Source organism: Danio rerio, chromosome 4 (genome assembly GCF_052040795.2).
Source record: "Danio rerio strain M-AB ecotype USA chromosome 4, GRCz13ab, whole genome shotgun sequence".
Lineage (NCBI taxonomy): Eukaryota > Metazoa > Chordata > Actinopteri > Cypriniformes > Danionidae > Danio > Danio rerio.
Genome location: NC_141024.2, coordinates 60,252,501 through 60,273,080, shown reverse-complemented (window position 1 = coordinate 60,273,080; position 20,580 = coordinate 60,252,501). Strand labels below are relative to the sequence as shown.

The window sequence follows — 20,580 nt, the reverse complement described above, 5'->3', positions numbered from 1 at the left end:
TGTATCCATGTCTCATATTGTAATGACAGTTGATGAACAATTTCTGAGGGGGGTGGGATTGTCATTGACAAATGTGTTTAGAACAATGAAACCAAGTTGCTGAACTTTTAATACACCAAGTAATAAAATCCTTTACATTAAATGTGTGGCCCTCATCAATAGAATATTAACAAACTAAAGAAACATGTTTAACATTTAACACCTTTTCCATCACTGTTTCTTTTCAGTTGGCTTAAGTAAAATGAAACTAAGTAGATGATATTAGAAAAAAAATCCACTATTTTACTTCTAAGCTATTTAGAAACAATTTGCCAAACACTGTACATAAATCACTAGTACGTAAGAACTGCTGCTTACTTGTTGTTGCCTTGGTGCTGGGATTAAAGGCCAATTTTTGTAAGCATACACGACTGACTGACAACAAATAATTTCATGAGTGTATCCACAACTTATCCACAAACTATTTTATACAGTTAACTTCAGAATTACGCAGAGTTATTATTAGTCCCCCTGAGCTATTAGCTCCCCTGTTATTTTTTCCCCAATTTCGGTTTAACAAAGAGAAGATTTTTTAACACATTTTCAACACATAATAGTTTTAATAACTCATCTCTAATAACTGATTTATTTTCTCTTTGCCATGATGACAGTAAATAATATTAGACTAGATATTCTTCAAGACACTTCTATACAGCTTAAAGTAGCATTTAAAGGCTTAATTAGGTTAACTAGGCAGGTTAGAGTAATTAGATAAGTTATTGTATAATCATTGTTTGTTCTGTTGACTATCGCGGGGAAAAAGCTTAAAAGGGCTAATAATTTTTACCTTAAAATGGCTTTTAAAAATTGCTTTTATTCTAGCCGAAATAAAACAAATAAGACTTTCTCCAGAAGAAAAAAATATTATCAGACATGCTGTAAAAACAAAAACAAAACTGATTTCAACTGCAATTCATATGTTTAGCAACTTCTGACTTGTTCTTCACAACTTTTCATCATTAAAGTTCCTCCGAGTCACCTCCAGTTGTTAATAATAATAGTACAACAGCGAGCGCATCAAGTATGAAAACCTCCAAAACTTAAGGCTGTGTGCACTCAGTCTATAGATGCTTGTCAACCTTGTTTCTTTTCCCATGTTAATTTTTTTCTTTTATTTAAAAAAGAAATTCCCAAGGGCTCTTTAACACAGAGAATATTATTGTCAACACATTTCTAAACAAAATAGTTTAAATGACTAAATTCTAATAACTGATTTCTTCCGTAGTCTTTGCCATGATGACAGCACATAATATTTGACTAGATCATTTGTAAGACATTAGTATTCAGCCTAAAGTGACATTTAAAAATGTAATTAGGTTAATTAGGCAAGTAAGATCTATTGGCCAAGTCATTGGGTAACTGTGGTTTGTTCTGTATTTAAGAAGGCTAACAATATTGACCTTAAAAACTGTTTAAACAATTAAAAAACTGCTTTTATTCTATCCAAACTAAAAGAAATAAGACTTTCTCAAGAAGGAAAAAAAAATACATACAACATTTCAAAGGAGGGTGATACAGTGGCTAATGTGGTTAGCACAGTTGTCTCACAGCAAGAAGGTTGCTGGTTTGAGTCCAAGATGGACCAGGATGGCTTACTGTGTGGAGTTGACATGGGTTTCCTCTAGGAGCTCCAGTTTCACCCACAGTCCAAAGACTTGCGGTATAGGTGAATTAGAAAAACTAAATTGACTGTAGTGTATGAATGTGTGTGTGATAGGGATGGGAAGATTAATCGATATGTATCGATACGCGGTCATGCGGGTGCACGATGCGAGTGCATCGGTAGAGCAGCAGAGGAAGAATGAAATTTTGGAAGCAAATCGAGATGCATCGGTTTTTGCGAGATGCATCGGTTTACCAAGATACAGCTTATATTTTTAATATATAATGTATTTTTTATTTATTAACAAGTGTTGTCAACCTGTTTTTGGCGCATAATTTAATCGACCTACATAAAGTATGCATTAGCAACGGGCTTGCGGATGTGTACACTTACACTACAACTCAGTGTATCAGGTGTGCGGATGAAGCTAGTGGTGCGCCCTCAGAAAGCACGAGAAGCAAAACAACACACAAAAAAACAAAACAAAAAAGGACAGATGCAATTTGCGAAATGTGCCGCGCATCTGTAAAATACGTGGGCAGTACGACTAATCTGAAATCTCACTTGAAGCGGCGCCACGGTGTTGTTGTGAAAGCATCTTCCAGTGTTCCTGCATACCCGGCTTCCTGCACTGCTTTAACTGTAGCTACCAGCTCCAAAAGTGGTGTGAAAAGCATTGCAAGTTTTTTTTTTCCATGCGCAACAGTTTTGTGCGCTCTATGCCAATAACGGATGTTATTGCATTGTTTATCTGCAAAGATATTCAGCCTAGTGTCACGAAGAACGAAGGTTTTAAACACCTCCTCCTGTTAATTTTTATTTAATTATAATAATAATATTAATAATAATAATGATAAAAATAATGGGTGTCACGGTGGCACAGTGGGTAGTATGACCACCCCACAGCAAGAAGATTGCTGGTTTGTTATATTTTTTATTAGCCTGTTGTTTACAGTGACAGTGATGTTTCAAAGCAGCATAACACTGCTAGTTCACGACCTTAAGTTTTGAATATTCAGTGGCACAATATATCTTTGTAAAACTTGTTTTCATAGTTGAAAAGTTAAATAACAATTCTTGTTGTGCAATGCTAAACCTTTATGTTGAAAGAGTGCAAATATATATAATTTAATATATATTGCACTTATACATTCTTTTTTATCTTAATAATACTGTAATAATGTTCGTTGTTGAGGGAAGAAGAAGACAGGGTCGGCGATTCAGGTAAGCAAATATTTTATTTGTTGTTTAATGACACCACACAGGTAACGGTGTATGGGTGTGTGTGTGTGCTCTCTCCTCTCCCGACTGCTCCTCCCGTTCTCCTTAAGAAGGGAGTCTCTCCGGCCCAATCACTAGAAAGACAGGTGTTATTTATCATTTCTGATTGACCCGCTGATTAGCCGCCGGGCTCCTAGCATGCTCTCCCCCCTGATTGGGTGTTCGACCACGCTTACCTCTCCACATACCCCCACCGCCCGCCTCAGGCCGGGGAGCCGTCCGGCCTGCAGCCCTCCCCCCCCCCGCCCTCGAGAGGAAGTCGGCTACCGCCATTTGTACGCCCGGCCTGTGGATCACCTTGAACTTAAAAGGCTGTAAAGCTAGATACCAACGGGTGATCCGCGCATTGGTATCCTTCATGCGGGGAAGCCACTGGAGAGGAGCGTGATCTGAACAGAGAGCGAATTCCCTACCCAGGAGGTAATAGCGGAGAGTGAGAATGGCCCACCTGATCGCCAGGCACTCCTTCTCTATGGTGCTGTACTTAGCCTCACTCTTGCTGAGTTTGCGGCTAATGTACAGCACCGGCCGTTCCACTCCCGCCACCTCCTGCGAGAGAACCGCCCCCAGTCCCCGATCGGATGCGTCCGTCTGTAAAACAAAGGGGAGAGCAAAGTCAGGAGCGTGCAATAGCGCCCCCCCGCAAAGTATAGATTTTACCTTTGAGAAGGCCTGTTGGCACTGCTCCGACCATTGGACGGTATCCGGTCCCTCCTTTTTAGTGAGATCAGTCAATGAGCTGACAAGGGCAGAATAATTAGGGACAAAACGCCTATAATAACCTGCCAGCCCCAAAAACTGTCTCACCTCCTTTTTGGTCTTAGGTCTCGGACAGGTTGCAATGGCTGCAGTCTTATCAATTTGGGGCTGCACCTGCCCGTGACCTAAGTGGAAGCCCAGATACCTTACCTCCACTCGCCCAATTGCGCACTTCCGTGGGTTGGCCGTGAGCCCGGCCCGTCTCAGCGCCGACAATACCGCCCTCAAATGTTGCATATGCCGCTGCCAGTCATTACTGTAAATGATGATATCATCTAGATAAGCAGCGGCATATGCTGTGTGAGGGCCGAGTATTTTGTCCATCAGGCGCTGAAACGTCGCCGGTGCCCCGAACAGCCCGAACGGAAGCGTCACAAATTGGTGCAATCCAAACGGCGTAGTGAAGGCTGTTTTTTCGCGGGATATTGGAGATAAGGGGATCTGCCAATAGCCCTTCGTTAAATCCAATGTCGAGTAATATCGAGCAGCACCTAACCGGTCGAGCAACTCGTCAATACGCGGCATTGGATAAGCGTCAAATTTTGACACAGCATTCACCTTGCGATAATCCACACAGAACCGGACCGAGCCGTCCGTCTTAGGCACCAAGACAATCGGGCTGGCCCAGTCGCTGTGGGATTCTTCCACTACTCCCATTTTCAACATATTATTCAATTCTTCCTGAATCACTTTTTTCTTGTGTTCAGGTAGGCGATACGGCCGGGTCCTAACGACCACGCCCGGTTCGGTCTCGATATGGTGCTGAATCAGGTTAGTACGACCGGGCAGGGGCGAAAACACGTCAGAGTATTCACGTTGGAGGTGCCGGATGTCGAGGAGCTGGCTCGCTGAGAGATGATCGCCCCCGGTGACCAGAGCGCTCGGCCGTTCACGGCCGGAGCTCTCCGGCCCCAGGTCATCCTCGTTAGTAACAAGTGTAGCCAGCGCCACGTCCTCCGGCTCCCTCCACTGCTTAAGCAGATTAATGTGATAAATCTGACGCGAGTCAGCCCTGTCTGAACAAACCACCTCGTAATCGAGATCACTGACTCGTCGTGTGACCACAAACGGCCCTTGCCACTTGGCGAGTAATTTAGAGCTGGAAGTGGGTAGCAGTACAAGTACTTTATCTCCCTTTGAAAATTTACGGAGTTTAGTGCCCTTATCATATCGCCGGCGTTGGTCATCCTGAGCCTTAAGCAAATTCTCTGTAGAGAGCCGCCCCAGTGTGTGGAGTTTTGCTCTAAGGTCCAGGATATATTGAATTTCATTTTTACTTTTAGAAGGCTCGTCCTCCCAAGCCTCTCTAACAACATCCAAAACCCCTCTGGGCTGTCTGCCGTAGAGAAGCTCGAAGGGGGAAAACCCCGTAGAGGCTTGGGGAACCTCCCGCACAGCAAATAATAAGGGCTCCAACCACTTATCCCAATTTTTCGCGTCCTCGTGAACGAATTTACGGATCATTGATTTAAGCGTGCGATTAAATCTTTCCACCAGCCCGTCTGTTTGTGGGTGATAGACGCTCGTGCGAATAGATTTAATGCCCAATAATCCGTAAAGCTCACGCATCGTGCGTGACATGAACGCGGTGCCTTGATCAGTGAGAATCTCCTTGGGGATTCCCACACGGGAGATGAGGCGAAACAGCGCCTCCGCAACGCTCTTTGCTGAGATGTTACGGAGCGCGACTGCTTCCGGGAAGCGGGTTGCATAATCCACCAGAACTAATGCAAACCGATGCCCGCGTGCAGATCGCTCTAATGGCCCGATGAGATCCATACCAATTCTCTCGAAGGGGATCTCCATAATTGGTAAAGGGCGCAACGGCGCTTTTGGGGTGGCCGGTGGATTTACCAGCTGACATTCACTGCACGCAGCGCACCATCTGCTGACGTCACCGTGAATGCCCGGCCAAAAGAATCGGGTCATGAGGCGATTTAGTGTGGCCGCCTGACCTAAATGTCCGGCCATAGGATTAGAATGAGCCGCCTGAAAAAGCATTTCCCGGCGGCTCTTTGGTACTAATAGCTGGGTTGTATCTTCTTTTGTCTGAGCGTCTTGGGTCACTCGATACACCCTATCATTAATCACCGCAAAATACGGATAGGAGAGGGGTCTATCAGGCTGGAGGATTTTCCCATCTATAACCTGCACTCTTTCGAGTGCATGTTTTAGTGTATCATCACGCGACTGCTCCAGGGGAAAGTCTTTACACCGGGAAATTCCCAGCCCTTCCCCTGAGTCAGCGCGTGACGTCACTGCTTGGGATTCCCCCAGCTGATCGACACGTCCCCTATCCAGCGATTTCTTCTTCCAAGAAACACCCGCACATAAAACTCCCAATAATTTATTAAATCCAGGCCAATTAGTTCCCAGAATTAGCGGGTGTTTGAGGTGCGGGTTAACCGCTACCTCTACACTATGTTTTTTCCCCCGGAATTGAATATCTATTGCCGTTAGCGTGTAGTGAATAACATCCCCGTGCACACACCTTACCCTTACAGTGCGGCTCGTATCCAATGCCGGGTCTTGAAGCAGGCTTTGATGGATGGAGGTTTGGTTACACCCCGAATCCACCAAAGCTTGATATGTACCCCCTTTTATACTCACAGGTATCCGGTATAACCCGTCGCGACCGGGGGCGACGATTGGCGTGGCGGGAACGCGAATCAGCGCACTCACCTCCTTCATGGAGCAAACTTTTGGTGCGCTATCCTCGTGCCCGCGGTGCCAATACCTCGGCCCAGACATTCTCACTATACCCCCGGGGCCAGCAGTATCAACTGATTGAACCGGAGAGAGACCTGTCATTGTCTGGGGAACCGCCAGGGGTCGTGGCTCCACCCCTCCATCCAGATAGGGCCCCGCCCCCCTTGGGATGTTCAGCGGATCCGCTTCTGTGCACCGCCGCCTGGGTGCTGGTGTGGGCGGTCCCCGCCGTCTGGGCCTGGGAACAGGAGGAGAGAGAGAGAGAGGGGGAAGAGAGAGAGAGAGAGAAGAGGTTCTTTCGCCGACCCTGGACCTCGCCACCAGGTGATCCTCCGCCAGTCGGATAGCCGTCTCCAGATCGTCAGGCCGGTGGCACTGGACCCACTCCGATGTTCGGGAGGGGAGGCGGGTGATGAATTGCTCCAGCACCACGGCATCCACCAGTTGGGCGGTGGTTCGGCCATCCTGTACCAGCCATCTGCGGCAGGCGTCACGGAGCTGCTGGGCGAACGCAAAGGGCCGGCCGCCTTCAGCCAAAACCAGCGATCGGAAGAGCTGACGTTGCTCCTCCGGGTTGCGGCCGGCCTGCTGGAGAATAGCTCGCTTCAGATGAGCGTATTCCAGGAGATTCTGGGCCGGTAGCTGCTGTGCGGCGATCTGGGCTTCGCCCGAGAGCAGCGGGATGACTCGTACCGGCCACTCAGCCCGCGGCCAGCCACACGCCTCAGCCATCTTTTCAAAAAGATCCAGGAAAACTTCCGGGTCATCCTCCAGCGCTATTTTCTGTAGCGTAATGGGAGGGTGGGCGGTAGATGTTGAAGCGGGCTGGATCTCCTGGGTCAGCAGACTCCGGATTACCTCGCGGTCCTCCCGCTGGGCCTCCATGAGGACTTGGAAACGATGTTCTAGATCTTTCTTCAACTCCACCAGCGCATGATGTTGTTCCTGATGGAGAACCGCGAGCGCCTGGATGACTTCCGCACATGGATTAGTCGACGGAGTAGACATTCTGGCAGCGAAGTTTCTTCTTCTTCCCGGGTTTCGGCACCACTGTAATAATGTTCGTTGTTGAGGGAAGAAGAAGACAGGGTCGGCGATTCAGGTAAGCAAATATTTTATTTGTTGTTTAATGACACCACACAGGTAACGGTGTATGGGTGTGTGTGTGTGCTCTCTCCTCTCCCGACTGCTCCTCCCGTTCTCCTTAAGAAGGGAGTCTCTCCGGCCCAATCACTAGAAAGACAGGTGTTATTTATCATTTCTGATTGACCCGCTGATTAGCCGCCGGGCTCCTAGCATGCTCTCCCCCCTGATTGGGTGTTCGACCACGCTTACCTCTCCACAAATACTTAAATAATATGTGCTATATGTTCTAAAATGGCTCTCTACTGTAAATTGACACTCTGGCTCTGAGGGAAAAGCCAGTTTGTAAAAAAAGGCTTGGTTTTGCTTGGTTAATAAATAATTAAACTCATTCAATGGCACAGCATCCTCTTTCACATAATCTCATAAACTTGAACTAATTAGCTAGTGCTGAATTATCGCATTGTATCGTGATATAGGTGTGAATCGTATCGTGTTGCATCGCAATATGTCACAAATGTATCGCTAATATATCGGATCGTATTCTTTGTATCGAGATGTGTATCGGATCGGCATTATAGCTTAGATGCCCAACCCTAGTGTGTGAATGAGAGAGTGTGTACATTTTATTGTGTGAATATAAACATGGATTAACATAAAAAAAATACAGTCATGTTGTGCAGTAAAATAACTTTATCCTAGGTTTACAGAGCTTTAATAGTAAGGTTGTGGATTAAGCACCTATTTCTCAAACAAAAATAAATAAATAATCTACACTATGAACACAAATAGTTCCAAATAGTAGTCTAATTTATGTCGCATTTTTGATCAGCATCGTGAACTAATGATATTTGACTAAATTGACCCCCAACAGAAAGACTCCTGCTATATGAGTCAAATGGTGTAACCAGTTACATCCCTTGACATTTCAACTTAAAATGAAATTTGACAGGCATTATCAATAACATCTATGTAAGCACATGGGCTTGGTGGGAATATTTCAAATTTAACTTTTAAATATAATACTTATTTTTATAATATTGAACAATTATCAGTGCATTTCTGGGGTCTTACCATTTGACATGCATATCTAAGAATAGCTGACCATACCTTAAAAAGGTCAAAGTATCTCATATTTTAAAAAGAGTTACTAACCTTTGCATGCAGCAATTAGTCTTATCAAGAGTTCTTCTCTGTGATCCAATTTCCTGTCTAACTGTCTTGTGCACAATATTAACAAAATGGCTCAATAAATGGTGGTTACACCATCTTGACATTTCAGAAATTTGAGGTGACAGACAAAATTCCCCAAATGAATTATAATATTTAAAACAATTGTGCTATTTTTACCTTTATTTACTATTAAATATGTCTAATGTAAAATTATGCCAGACTAGCCGATACAATGTTTCATTGAGGCTTTCACATTTTTTAAACAAGGTAAACTATTTGGTACCAATTTTTTTTGGTTACACCACATTGACATTCTTGCAATAATCCTCTAAAAATTTTCTTAAAATGGATTAAAACCAAAAAATTAAACTTGGTCCTCAAAATAGAGAATGTATGCAAGTAATTTGCTCATTTATTTTGAAACTGTAACCTACTTGAATTTATTTAAAAGACATGGACACAAAAAAATGAGTGTCACGTCATTGACCCATATATATATATATATATATATATATATATATATATATATATATATATATATATATATATATATATATATAAACAATAATAAATAAATAATTTTTTATATGTATTTTAGATATTTCTAGCTAAAGATTTTAAATTTTGTGTTTGATTTTGGATCTTAAGACATTTTATGACGCAGCGGAAACCCTGTTTAAACACAATAGCCCTGGTAATTAGTTATTATAATAATGATCTACTTCTAACTCAGATATTATCTGTGAGAACTAGTAACAACTACTAGAAACAAGATTAAACTCATAAAGAAGTTGATGAAAAAAGGGGAATTGTGATCAACGTGACGTATGCAAATGGATAGTACTAAGCCAACACTATCAATGTAATAGCTGATATCTACTAGGAGAATACTGTAGGTCAAATATCTTCAGCTCAGTTAAACTTCTTAAATTTATTTTATAAAGCGCCGGTGCTCAAGGACGCTTCACAAACAGCAGGAGAACAAGAAAAGCAATAACCTTAAGAAGGTAGAGAAAATGGGAGACTAATAATACATAAAATAATGACAAAAGACATGAGAACAAGTAACAAGAAAGAAACTCATTCTGTCTTTTAATGAGTGCTTATGTGCATTTAGAAGAACTAGGCAGCCCACTTTGGGCTGCAAGATGGATTTAATTTAGTTTTCTTATTATTAAAATATATCTGAATAAGGATCAAATGACTGAGTTGGTATTTGAGAATGAAAATCAACCTGTTTGTTTCTGCAGATCTTCCTGTTTGACTGTGAATGTTTCTTCAATCTTCACATCTTCATTCTCTTCTTTAATAAACACCATCTTTATAACAGTGTGGAGATCAGTCGCTTCAGCAGGAGTTTTTCTCTGACACTTTATCCTGTTTGAAATGAACAAAACAATAAAAATGTTCTGTTTAAAATAAATAAAACAATGAACAGAAATAAAATACCTTCTCTTCAACACTTGCTTCAACAGTTTATTTTAATCAGCATAATTAACAAAAATAAATCAGGTAAAACGTTTCATTAAAACACGTATTACACACTTTTCTGTTACTTTATTCAAACAATAGCCCTCGATTACTGAGAATATAATAGTACTACGTTGTATAAAGGGTTAAAATAATATTTCCAACAGCAGGAACATAATTTTGCATCGTATAAACAATCCTGAAACTTTAGTACTTTAACTTTAAATCGGGTTATATCTGTAAAACTTTTAAAGCAAACCTTTCTCCATTGAATCACCGCGCTTTAGCGGCGCCGCCTGATGACGTCACGTTACGCCAAAATAAAAGTCTTTTGTTTAGCTTTTTTGCCACTCTAGGCAGGGCAAACTTTATTTATAGAGCACAATTCTACACAACCGTGGTTGATCCAAAAAACTTTACAATAAAATAAACTACACAATAAAATTTTAAATACTAGAATTTAAAATACAGGAAAATGTATGTTTAAAAGTAATACTAAAATACAAATAAAAATAACTTGAATTTGTCACTCAAAGGAAAGTCTTTAAGTTAGATTTAAAAGCATCCAATGATGTAGCAATCCCGATGTTCAGAGGGAGACTTTTCCAGAGCCTTGAGGCCGCAACACAGAAACCTCTATCATCTTTTGATTTGCAGCAAGACCAAGGGACAGACAAAAAAAAAAAAAAAAAAAAACGAGATCGAGACAGACAAAAACTGGTCATGGAAGTTTAACTGTCTACAAGCTGAATAAAGTCTAATAAGTTCACTTCACTGACATAGGCCGGGGCAGAATTGTGCACAGCTTTTAATTAACAAAAAGAAATCGGGTAAAATGTTTCATTAAAACACTTATTACACACTTTTCTGTTACTTTATTCAAACAATGACCCTCGGTTACTGAGAATAAAATAGTAATACGTTGTATAAAATGTTAAAATTATATTTTCAAAAGCAGGAACATAATTTAACATCATATAAAAAACTAAAACTTTAGAACTTTAACTTTAAATCGGGTTATATCTGTAAAACTTTTAAAACAAACCTTTCTCCTGTTGAATCACCGCGCTGTAGCGGCGCCGCCTAATGACGTCACATGCCACACCAAAATAAAAGTCTTTTTCTTAACATTTTTTTCCACTTACTGTTGCAGTCGTCATGACTTATTGATACATTTCTCCCATGTTTTTATAGAAGTAAATTTGGTTTTATATTAGCACATTCAGACTTTCCCCTTAATAAAATAATTTCATAAAAAGTGTTATTTGCAAACTCTAAATAGCAAAATCATATTAAAAGCACGGGCGTAAATCTGCTGTATTAGTTACTTAGTTATTAAGTATTAGGTATAATTAAGTATTAGCTACTTAAAATTACTTGTCTAGTTTACGTTAGCTTGTTGCTAACGCTAAAGCCGTTTCCCATGCGTTGTTTCATTTGTGACAACTTGGCATAATGTTAACTTTACATTAAGGACCACAATAAGCATTTTGTCTAGCAGTGCATTTGCCGCATGAACACTGCTACGTCCAAACGAACCCCACTGTATTTTTGTATAATCAATTTCTATTCTGTTGTTAAGTGACTCAATTAATTTAAAATTAAAATGTTAACATTTTTTAATTCTTTGTGATTATTTTTGTGATTATTTTAATAATAGTTTTGCATTCTTTATGTAAAGCACTTTAAATTACCATTGTGTATAAAATGTGCTACAGTATAAATAAACTTGCCTGGCAGTTTAATGTATTGGATAAAATTACAGAGAAAATAGACATAAGATGATTTTTCAGTGCAACTAAACCCCAAGTACAAAAAGTTCACAAATTAAGCAATTTGGCTTTAAGAATGAGTTGTTAAATTCTAATGTCACATTATCAATCACAGCAGGGCCGGCCCGTGGCATAGGCAGTATAGGCAATAGCTAAGGGCGCAGTACGTCCAGGGGGGCGCCAGAAATGGGGGAAGAAAAAAAAATAACTTCCACTATGCCTAAAACAAGTTGGTATGACTTCAGAAAAGAATAGGCCCACATTAATTTAACTGCATAGTGCATAGCCTACTAAGTAGTAGTAGTATAATAATAATAAAACCTACTCGCCTAAGACGCCCCCCTCCAAATAATTAGACTTTAACTGCTACGGTGTTCATTTTTTTTTTGATGGGTCAACATGCTCAATATGTCAAAACGTCCCAAACAGTCTAGTGCGCAGGGGAGGCAAAAAAAAAGAAAAGAAGAGGAGGAAAAACGCGACAAAGACAGAGGTAATGTTACAACAAAGATGATTATTTTACTGTATCCGTGATCCGTGATCGATGAAGCCATGATGAAGCCATTAGCTTGACACATACTTGTCAACTCTCTGGTTTTCCCCGCTATCATCATACACAACCGATCTTAACAGGTGAAGTTTTGGTGTAACGTCACTTGTCAGTCATTGTTCAGTCCTCCATTGGCCGCCCCTTCGACATACTTCCTCTTTTTCTATGAATTCTCTGCCCAACAACAAAGTATACATCTTTCTGTGTTCTGTGTTCAGTTTTAACACCTCTCTTCAGACAGGAAGTTTCTGCAGAGCTGAATTTAATTTTGGACCCGCATCTATCTACTTCTGCAAAAATGCTAATTAGTATGCACAGCACTCACCCTAAACATTAGAAGTTCAGTTAATATATGACCCTTACATGACCAATACAAATAATTGTTTGATTAAAAGAAAAAGAGACAATAATAATAAAAAACTGATTGCTAGTTTACAACACAACCTACCCCAACTCTTAACCCAACCTCACAGTAACAAACCTCCATGTGGGTTTCATTGATTCAATGTCTTGTACATGGCACAGAATACAACCTATTGCAGTTTATTAAAATCACACCTACCCCAGCCCTAGGCCCAACCTCACAGTAACCCGCTACGTTTTATTAAATTTTACACCTACCCCAACCCTAAACACAACCTCAGAGTAACCAGTTTTAATTTTTTTTTATTTTTATGAATGTCTACTACAGCTACATCAATCGCAAACCCAGCCTACGTGTGGCATAACTGCCGACCCCTTAGAGGTCATCCAGCCAACTTGCAGTGTAATCTCCTCCACTTGTAGGTCTCTGAGCTGCAGCAACACCTAAATGCTCTGACACAGAGACACAAAAGACTTTTAACCTCCTCTTGGAGAGGAGAGAGTCTCCGACCCTGGATCTCAGGTCTTCTATGGAAGGACTGTCAGGAATCCTGTAAGAGCATCCCATCCACACAACCTCTTGCCATAAAAACAAAGCAGAATGTGTGGTGAAGGAACTCCGGGTTGACAGAGCCTTGTCCTTGCTCCAAGCAATGTGCTAACAAGGTGCTGAACAGAGTGGCACAAAGGATAGCGCTTATGACTACGGATCAGAAGATTCTTGGTTACGGAAACCAAGAAACTGTGAATGAGAGAATGTGTAAGTGTATGAGTGGCACTTGTTCAAGCGGAGCAGGGATGTGCCAGCGATCAGAAAGAACTGGAGTTTGCGCCAAGACTGGGTTTCAAAAGTGGCAATTTCCATATGGTCTAGCAGTCAGGATTCCTGATTTTCAACCAGGTGACGCGGGTTCGACTCCCGGTATGGGAAGGCTTAAGTACTTTTGCTCCTGTCCTTTTTGGCCAGCGGTCGGACTGCAGCTACCTTATAGGGTGTGGTTGTGGAACTGCTACGTTAGACTTTGAAAGCTCAGTTGGTAGAGGGGAGGACTGTAGGACCAATTCTTAGGTCGTAAGTTCGACTCCAGCTCAAAGGACGTCTTTTGTGCTCAGAGCCGCTTTCTTGCCTTTGCGAAGATATCATCGGCACCACTGCTCGAAGTTCACCATGGAGGTGAAAAGGAAGTTCCCTGACAAGGAATCGAACTCGGGCCGCGGCGGTGAGAGCGCCGAATCCTAATTACTAGACCACCAGGCTAGACCATCAAGCCTAGCTGTGGGCTTCCACCCAGGTGTGCTGCAGCTGCTCTGACAAAAATAACTAACATTTGCAACCTCCTTCTGGAGAAGAGAAAGTCTCAGAGCCTGGATCACAGTTCTTCTTGGGAGGGACTGTCACATGCTCTGTGTTAGAGCATCCTATCGACACCACAACTTGCCATGACAAGAAAGCACAGCAAGCGTTGAAGGAACTGCATGTTGACCGAGCCGTGTCCTCTTTCCAAGCAGCATGCTAATGAGCACTGCTGATGCAGACTGGGCCAGTGGCGCATACTGCCACCTGTAATTCGTGGTTATTCTTGGTTACACCGGCCAATCACGTTTCGAGTTGGAACCAAGATTTTTTTTATTTCTTGGTTACGCTGGCCAATCTTGTCCTGAGCTGGAACCAAGACTCACCCTATTCTTGGTTACGGCAGCCAATCATGTTCCGAGTTACAATGAACGCTATGGCCAATCAGAGCCCTTATAACATTGATGATTTGTACTGTATTAACAGATTTCGTTGTGGATTAATTCGGACAACAATTACAAAGTAAGTATTTTTATAACAAGTTGGTTTAAATGAATAACCATTACAGTAACGTTAATTACAACAACACAATTATTATATGATTGTTATAGATGTTATATGACGTTGTTTGTTAAGATTAATGTTTGCCGACCAAGCACACTGTACAGTTTTACTACAAACATTTTAATGCAGTTATTATACATTACTTCACTTTATATTGTCATTTACTACCATAGTTACAATAATGCCCGTGCATTATTCTCACACATTAATGAATCACTACACTAATAATAAATATAAGGCTCATTTCATCAGTCACTAATTATAAACAAATACTATAATAACGCTCACATATCACTACATCACTAATCATAAACTATTCTAATAATGATCACGCATAATACATCACTAATCATAAAGCATATAACAATATGGATCACGCATGATTGCATCACTAATAATAAAACAATAATATAAGGGTCACAATTTAATCCATCACTAATAATAATAACATTATTATTAGTGATGTATTGATGTGTGACCCTTATAGTGTTGGTTTATTATTAGTGATGCAATCATGCATGATCCATATTAATTAATTAATAACTGCATTAAAATGTTTGTAGTAAAACTACAGTTTGCTTGGTCGGCTAACATTAATCTTACCAAATAACATTATAAAACATCTATAACAATCATATAATAATTATGTTGTAGTAATTAACGTAACTGTAATGGTTATTTATTTAAACCACCTTGTTAAAAAAATACTTACTTTGCAATTGGTGTCCGAATTAATCCGCGACGAAATCTTTTATTACAATACAAATCATGGATGGTATAAGGGCTCTGATTGGCCATAGCGTTCATTGTAACTCGGAACACGATTGGCTGCCTTAACCAAGAATAGGGTGAATCTTGGTTCCAGCTTGGAACGTGATTGGCCTGGTAAAACCAAGAGTAAAACAAATCTTGGTTCCAGCTCACAAAGTGATTGGCCGGTTTAACCAAGAATAACCACGACTTACAGGTGGCAGTATGAGCTAACCGGCCACTTACTGCCAAGCTTAATAAAAGTCTTCTAGTTGGTGCAGCCCGGGCTAAAGAAAAAAAAATGTAAAAAAATAAATAAATAAAACGGCCTTGCCAGAAAGTAGCAGAATGTCAATACAAGGCGGTGGCAATGTGCATTGATTTCTGAGTAATTCGTCATTCGGCATGCAGGGCTTCTCACACGTTTACTGGAGCAGGACCAGGTAGGGCCTTCAGTCACCTGCCCCTTGTGCACAAAATAAAACAACAGCACTGTTTTGCCGAAACCCGGGATCGAACCAGGAACCTTTAGATCTTCAGTTTAACACACTCCCAACTGAGCTATTTCATCTGCCCTTTTACAAGTATCCTGCAGCATTCATGTCTGTGAGACTAAGCAGAATCCTGAAATGCCTCTGAGGCCTTAAAGGGTAAAAGCTTGGCCAGTACGGGGATCAAACCCGCGACCTTGGCGTTATTAGCACCACGCTCTAACCAGCTGAGCTAACCTGCCACTTTCTGCCATGTTTCCTAAAAAGCTCAGAGTAACTGTCATTTTCCGGCCTTCAAGAGATAAGAATGCTATTCCAGCTTTTTTTGTGCGGTGCTGGTAAAAAAACAAGGTCCCACCGAGATTTGAACTCGGATCGCTGGATTCAGAGTCCAGAGTGCTAGCCATTACACCATGGAACCTCAAGTCTTCTAATTGGTGCTGCCCGGGGTAAAGAGAAAAATAAGTAAAAAAAAAAAAAAGAAAAGAAAACGGCCTTGCCAGAAAGTAGCAGAATGTCAATACAAGGCAGTGCCAATGTGCATTGATTTCTGAGTAACTCGTCATTTGGCATGCAGGGCTCCTCACACGTTTACTGGAGCAGGACCAGGTAGGGCCTTCAAAAGAAAAGCGCACTATTCCAGGCACTAATTTGACCACGTCGCCTTTTTAAAGCGAAAAGGTTTAAAGTGAAACTCTCCTGATTCAATCATTACCAGAAGCGACGTGACCATCTGGAAGTAAGATAGCTTTTTGGTCAAGTGGAAGCAGTTGGACTTAAGGGTGCAGCAGCAAGGCTTTTTGGGTGACTTTCAGTCACCTAACTCTTGTGCCCAAAACAGAAAAACAACACTATTTTACCAAAGCCTGGATCTAACCAGGGACCTTTAGATCTTCAGTCTAACACTCTCCCAACTGAGATATTTCAGCTGCCATTTCACAATTTAATATTTCATAGACTAAACGGCGTGCAGGGCAAAGAGGCCACCACAGAGCAGATGTGATCTTTTTTTATTTTTTTGACCACGCCAAAAACTACCAATTTGAGTTTTTCCGAGGGGAATTAGCTCAAATGGTAGAGCGCTCGCTTAGCATAGGAAGGGGCCCAATCTTCTCGCTCACTCGCAAGCGAACAAGCCGCAAAAAAACGAAAAAATGCGTCAAATTTCGCTTGCAGTAGTGTTCGCGGCTTTGTGACTGTGCATAATGTGGTATTTTGGTTGCATATTGCATGTCATTCTAGATGTCATTTTTTGCGTGCTGGATTCGAACACACGATCTGTGTAACACAATATCCAATCAATGTCGGTTTCAGCGGAGCCAATCAGCTGCGCTCTTATTGAAATTTTACTGACGTAACACAGGCAATTATATTGATATTACTATTATTATGTGGATATTGTTCTTAAAAAGCATATTACGTTAATTAAAAATGAATGAAAATGTTTCAATTAAACATATGTATGCTTGTTTATGTATATATAAGTATATTATATATATTTATGTATTAATATATAAATATATACTATACTATATATATATATATATATATATATATATATATATATATATATATATATATATATATAATATATGTTATATTTCTTTATGTAATAACTTTAAATTAATGCACACAAAAACAAGTAATATGCAAAATGGTTTATTAAAATGAATACAAATATTAAAATCGCAAAACAATTTAAAAAATGTAAAAAACAACATAAAAACATATCTTAATATATAAACTATATAATATACAATAAATAAAAACAATACAATATATATTTATTTATTATGCACATATAAAATATTAAAACAATACTATTTATAAATATATTTATTTATTATACACATTATATAAAAACAATATATATATATATATTTATTTTTATATACACAATATATTAAACAATAATATAAATAAATAATAAAACGCAAGAGTGGGGGCACGTAATATATAAAATATAGTATTTAAGCAATGTATAAAATGTTATTTTTTTAAGAAATATAAATATATTTTTACATAAAATATACACAAATATTAAATAAGTACACACAAGACAAAATAAGAGTGGGCCTATAAGTGCCACTTTAAAATGCTAAATATTAACACACAATAATTAAATAAAATGAGAGAGAGAGAGAGAGAGTACCCATGTAACATTTACAAAAATATATACAGCAATTTGTCCTTTATTCTGAAGCTGGAGTTTGTCCTTTATTTTGCTGGTCCTGTTCTGCCAACCAGTTCTCTAAGGATTTGCCATTTGAAATTTGCAGGCAAAATGTGGCATTACCAAATCGGCTATGGCCAAACTCCTTAGTCTTTGGTTGCCCACATTTGCTGCAAACATTAAAAGTAACTGCACGCACAAACTTCCTTTTGTGGACTCTACTTTCCTTCTCCTGTTCCCGTGCAGGTGCAGGTGGAGGAACAGCAGGTGCAGGTGGAGCAGGTGCAGGTGGAGGAACAGCAGGTGCAGGTGGAGCAGGTGCAGGTGGAGGAACAGCAGGTGCAGGTGAAGCTGGGACTGCACTGGATGTTGGTGCAGCAAATGATGGAATCACCATTGACACACTCATGTCTGGGTTAAAAACAAGTGTGCCAAACAATGATCCAGGTCCTGAAATGGGCTGCACAACACCTGGTGCTGTGGGGGGTGGTGCAATGGGGCACACCGTGCTGGGGGTCGGTGGGAAAGGAGCACACCGTGGTGGGGGCAGATACAATGAGGCGCACTGTGGTGGGGGCCGGCGCAATAGGGCGCACTGTGGTGGAGGCTGGTATGATGGGGCACACTGTGGTGGAGGCTGGCTAGATGGGGCGCACTGTGGTGAAGGTCGGTGTGACGGGGCACACCATGGTAGGGGCTGGTGCAATGTGGCAGACTGTGGTGGGGGTTGGCGCGATTGGGCATACCGTCATGGGGGCCGGTGGAAAGGAGCACACCGTGGTGGCATCCGGCAGGAAGAAGCAAACTGTGGTGGTTGCAGAAGCAGACTTTCGACCAGGTCGAAGAAGAGGTGCCTGTCCTTCTTTATTTGGAGGAAAGACAAACTGGTGTTTGGGGCCTGATGTTGTCGGTGCCTCGTCCAATTTTCCCCTCGGCAAAGGAAGCTGCGTATCTGCCACAGCAATTGGATCAAGTGGAGTCAGTCCTTGAGGGAGTACACTCATTTCCTGATCCTTTTGCCTTCGTTGAAACCTGATAATAAATGATATGTATCATTCATATATATTAATTTGGAAGTATTCAGGTAATTTAAAGAAAATAATGTGCTTTGCTTACCACTGAATGAGCGTCTTCTGATGTAGCTCAAAAAGCTGGATCACTGTTTCATCCATCAGCCTGCGACTGCCAAGCACCAGATCCCGGATGTGGTGGTAATCGGTCAGTATTTTAGACCACCTGTGCGTGCGAACACAAGCCTTCTTGGAAGTGGACTTGTGTACGGCACACAGCTTTGTACAAATGGCCTCAACCAAGCGGCTGGTGCTAGGCACAGGGACCCTCAGGATGTCCAATCAGACAGCGCTTGACGCTCTCCACACCTGGAGTGACTCCGGAGCGCTTCGGTGCCTTAAAGCGCCCATGTGTCAGCTGAGGCTGATGTCGAGGCTGGTAGTTGATGCGCTGTTTATCAACATCCAGGAGAGCTGTCCACAGCTGGATGGCCTCTGTCACCTGCAGGTCAGTGAGGTAAGGAGCCTCACGAAGACCTACCAAATAAGCAGCCAGATCCTGCACCTTGTCCCACCCAGCAATGCCATCAGGTCCAATGACTACTCCCTGGTAAATACAGAATAAATTTAGTATATGTGGAATAAAAAAAGACTAAATAAAATTAAGTTCTTAATATATCTTACCTGAGCCTCAACAGAGAGACTGTCTCCAGACTTGGATGGCTGTGACGGCACTGAGGGGGCTGGGCTAGGAAGCTGTCCTTCTCCACCAGCTGATGTGGACGGCTCAGCCAGTGATGCTGGGGACTGAGGCAGAGGCGAAGATGAGGGGCTGTTTCTGAGATCACGGCAGGGGTCATCCTCATACAGCACTGGAACTGTGATGTCCTCCATGATCTCCTCCTCAAACCTGTCATCTTGTAGATCCTCATCATCTACTTCCTCCACCAGCCTGTCTTCCTCCTCTGGGTTCTGGAGCACCGGAATCAGGGTTTTGCCGGTCTGGCTGTAAAGGTGCTCCATTCCCAGCAATTCACCTTAAAAAAATAAACAATAAAAAAACATATATTAAATAAAACTAATGATAAAATAAACATTTCGATTACCATTTTGTGTAGTACATTAAAAGCTTAATGAATAACTTCCATAACAACTAATTAATGGATTTCTTGCCTGTATAGGCTCCAGGAGGGTGATAGCGGTTATCCCAGGGCTTGCGTCCTGAGACATATCTTTTGGTGGACAATGAGCATTGTGTTTTTCCTCTCTCTCTCCCTGCAGGTAACTGTGTCCACCTGGTAGCAATCATTGGATCTTTCTAGAGAGGAGAGAGAGTATTTAACCTGAGCTGCACTTCAAACCAGTGTTGGTGGTGTCAAGTGCAGTGGCTGAGCTTTTCTCCAAATTCAGACCTGACTCATGAGGTGAACGGATCAATTCTTTTTCCGGCTCTAAATGCGTATGATTGGCCCATGATGAACGAGTGACTCAGACCC

The 20,580-nt window shown here is 41.4% G+C and overlaps 3 protein-coding genes and 1 non-coding gene across 7 annotated transcripts in view; all 4 read right to left on the bottom strand.

The window, feature by feature from the left end:
- Window positions 1-20,580, bottom strand: part of LOC141381800 (uncharacterized) — an 887,475-nt gene that overhangs the window by 360,760 nt on the left and 506,135 nt on the right. The window lies entirely within an intron of this gene.
- The window catches only part of LOC137491443 (uncharacterized), a 180,319-nt gene that overhangs the window by 14,350 nt on the left and 145,389 nt on the right, over window positions 1-20,580 (bottom strand). Inside the window, exons 1-3 of one of the 4 annotated variants that reach the window (XM_087249672.1) lie at window positions 10,377-10,426; window positions 9,882-10,024; window positions 2,865-7,624 (exon numbers count right to left, since the gene is read on the bottom strand). The exons of 1 other annotated variant lie outside the window; for it this stretch is intronic. In XM_087249672.1, coding sequence (XP_087105798.1) covers window positions 3,020-7,399 — 4,380 coding nt within the window. In that variant the 5' untranslated portion in view covers window positions 7,400-7,624; window positions 9,882-10,024; window positions 10,377-10,426 and the 3' untranslated portion in view covers window positions 2,865-3,019. Of the gene's footprint in view, window positions 1-2,864; window positions 7,625-9,881; window positions 10,025-10,376; window positions 10,427-20,580 lie in introns of those variants that run through there. 2 more of the 4 variants (XM_087249673.1, XM_087249674.2) reach the window with 2 other exon arrangements.
- LOC137489694 (uncharacterized) overlaps window positions 1-20,580 on the bottom strand; it is a 247,946-nt gene that overhangs the window by 158,604 nt on the left and 68,762 nt on the right. The window lies entirely within an intron of this gene.
- trnaq-cug (transfer RNA glutamine (anticodon CUG)) lies at window positions 16,251-16,322 on the bottom strand. The gene has a single exon. It is a non-coding gene; the product is annotated as a tRNA-Gln (tRNA).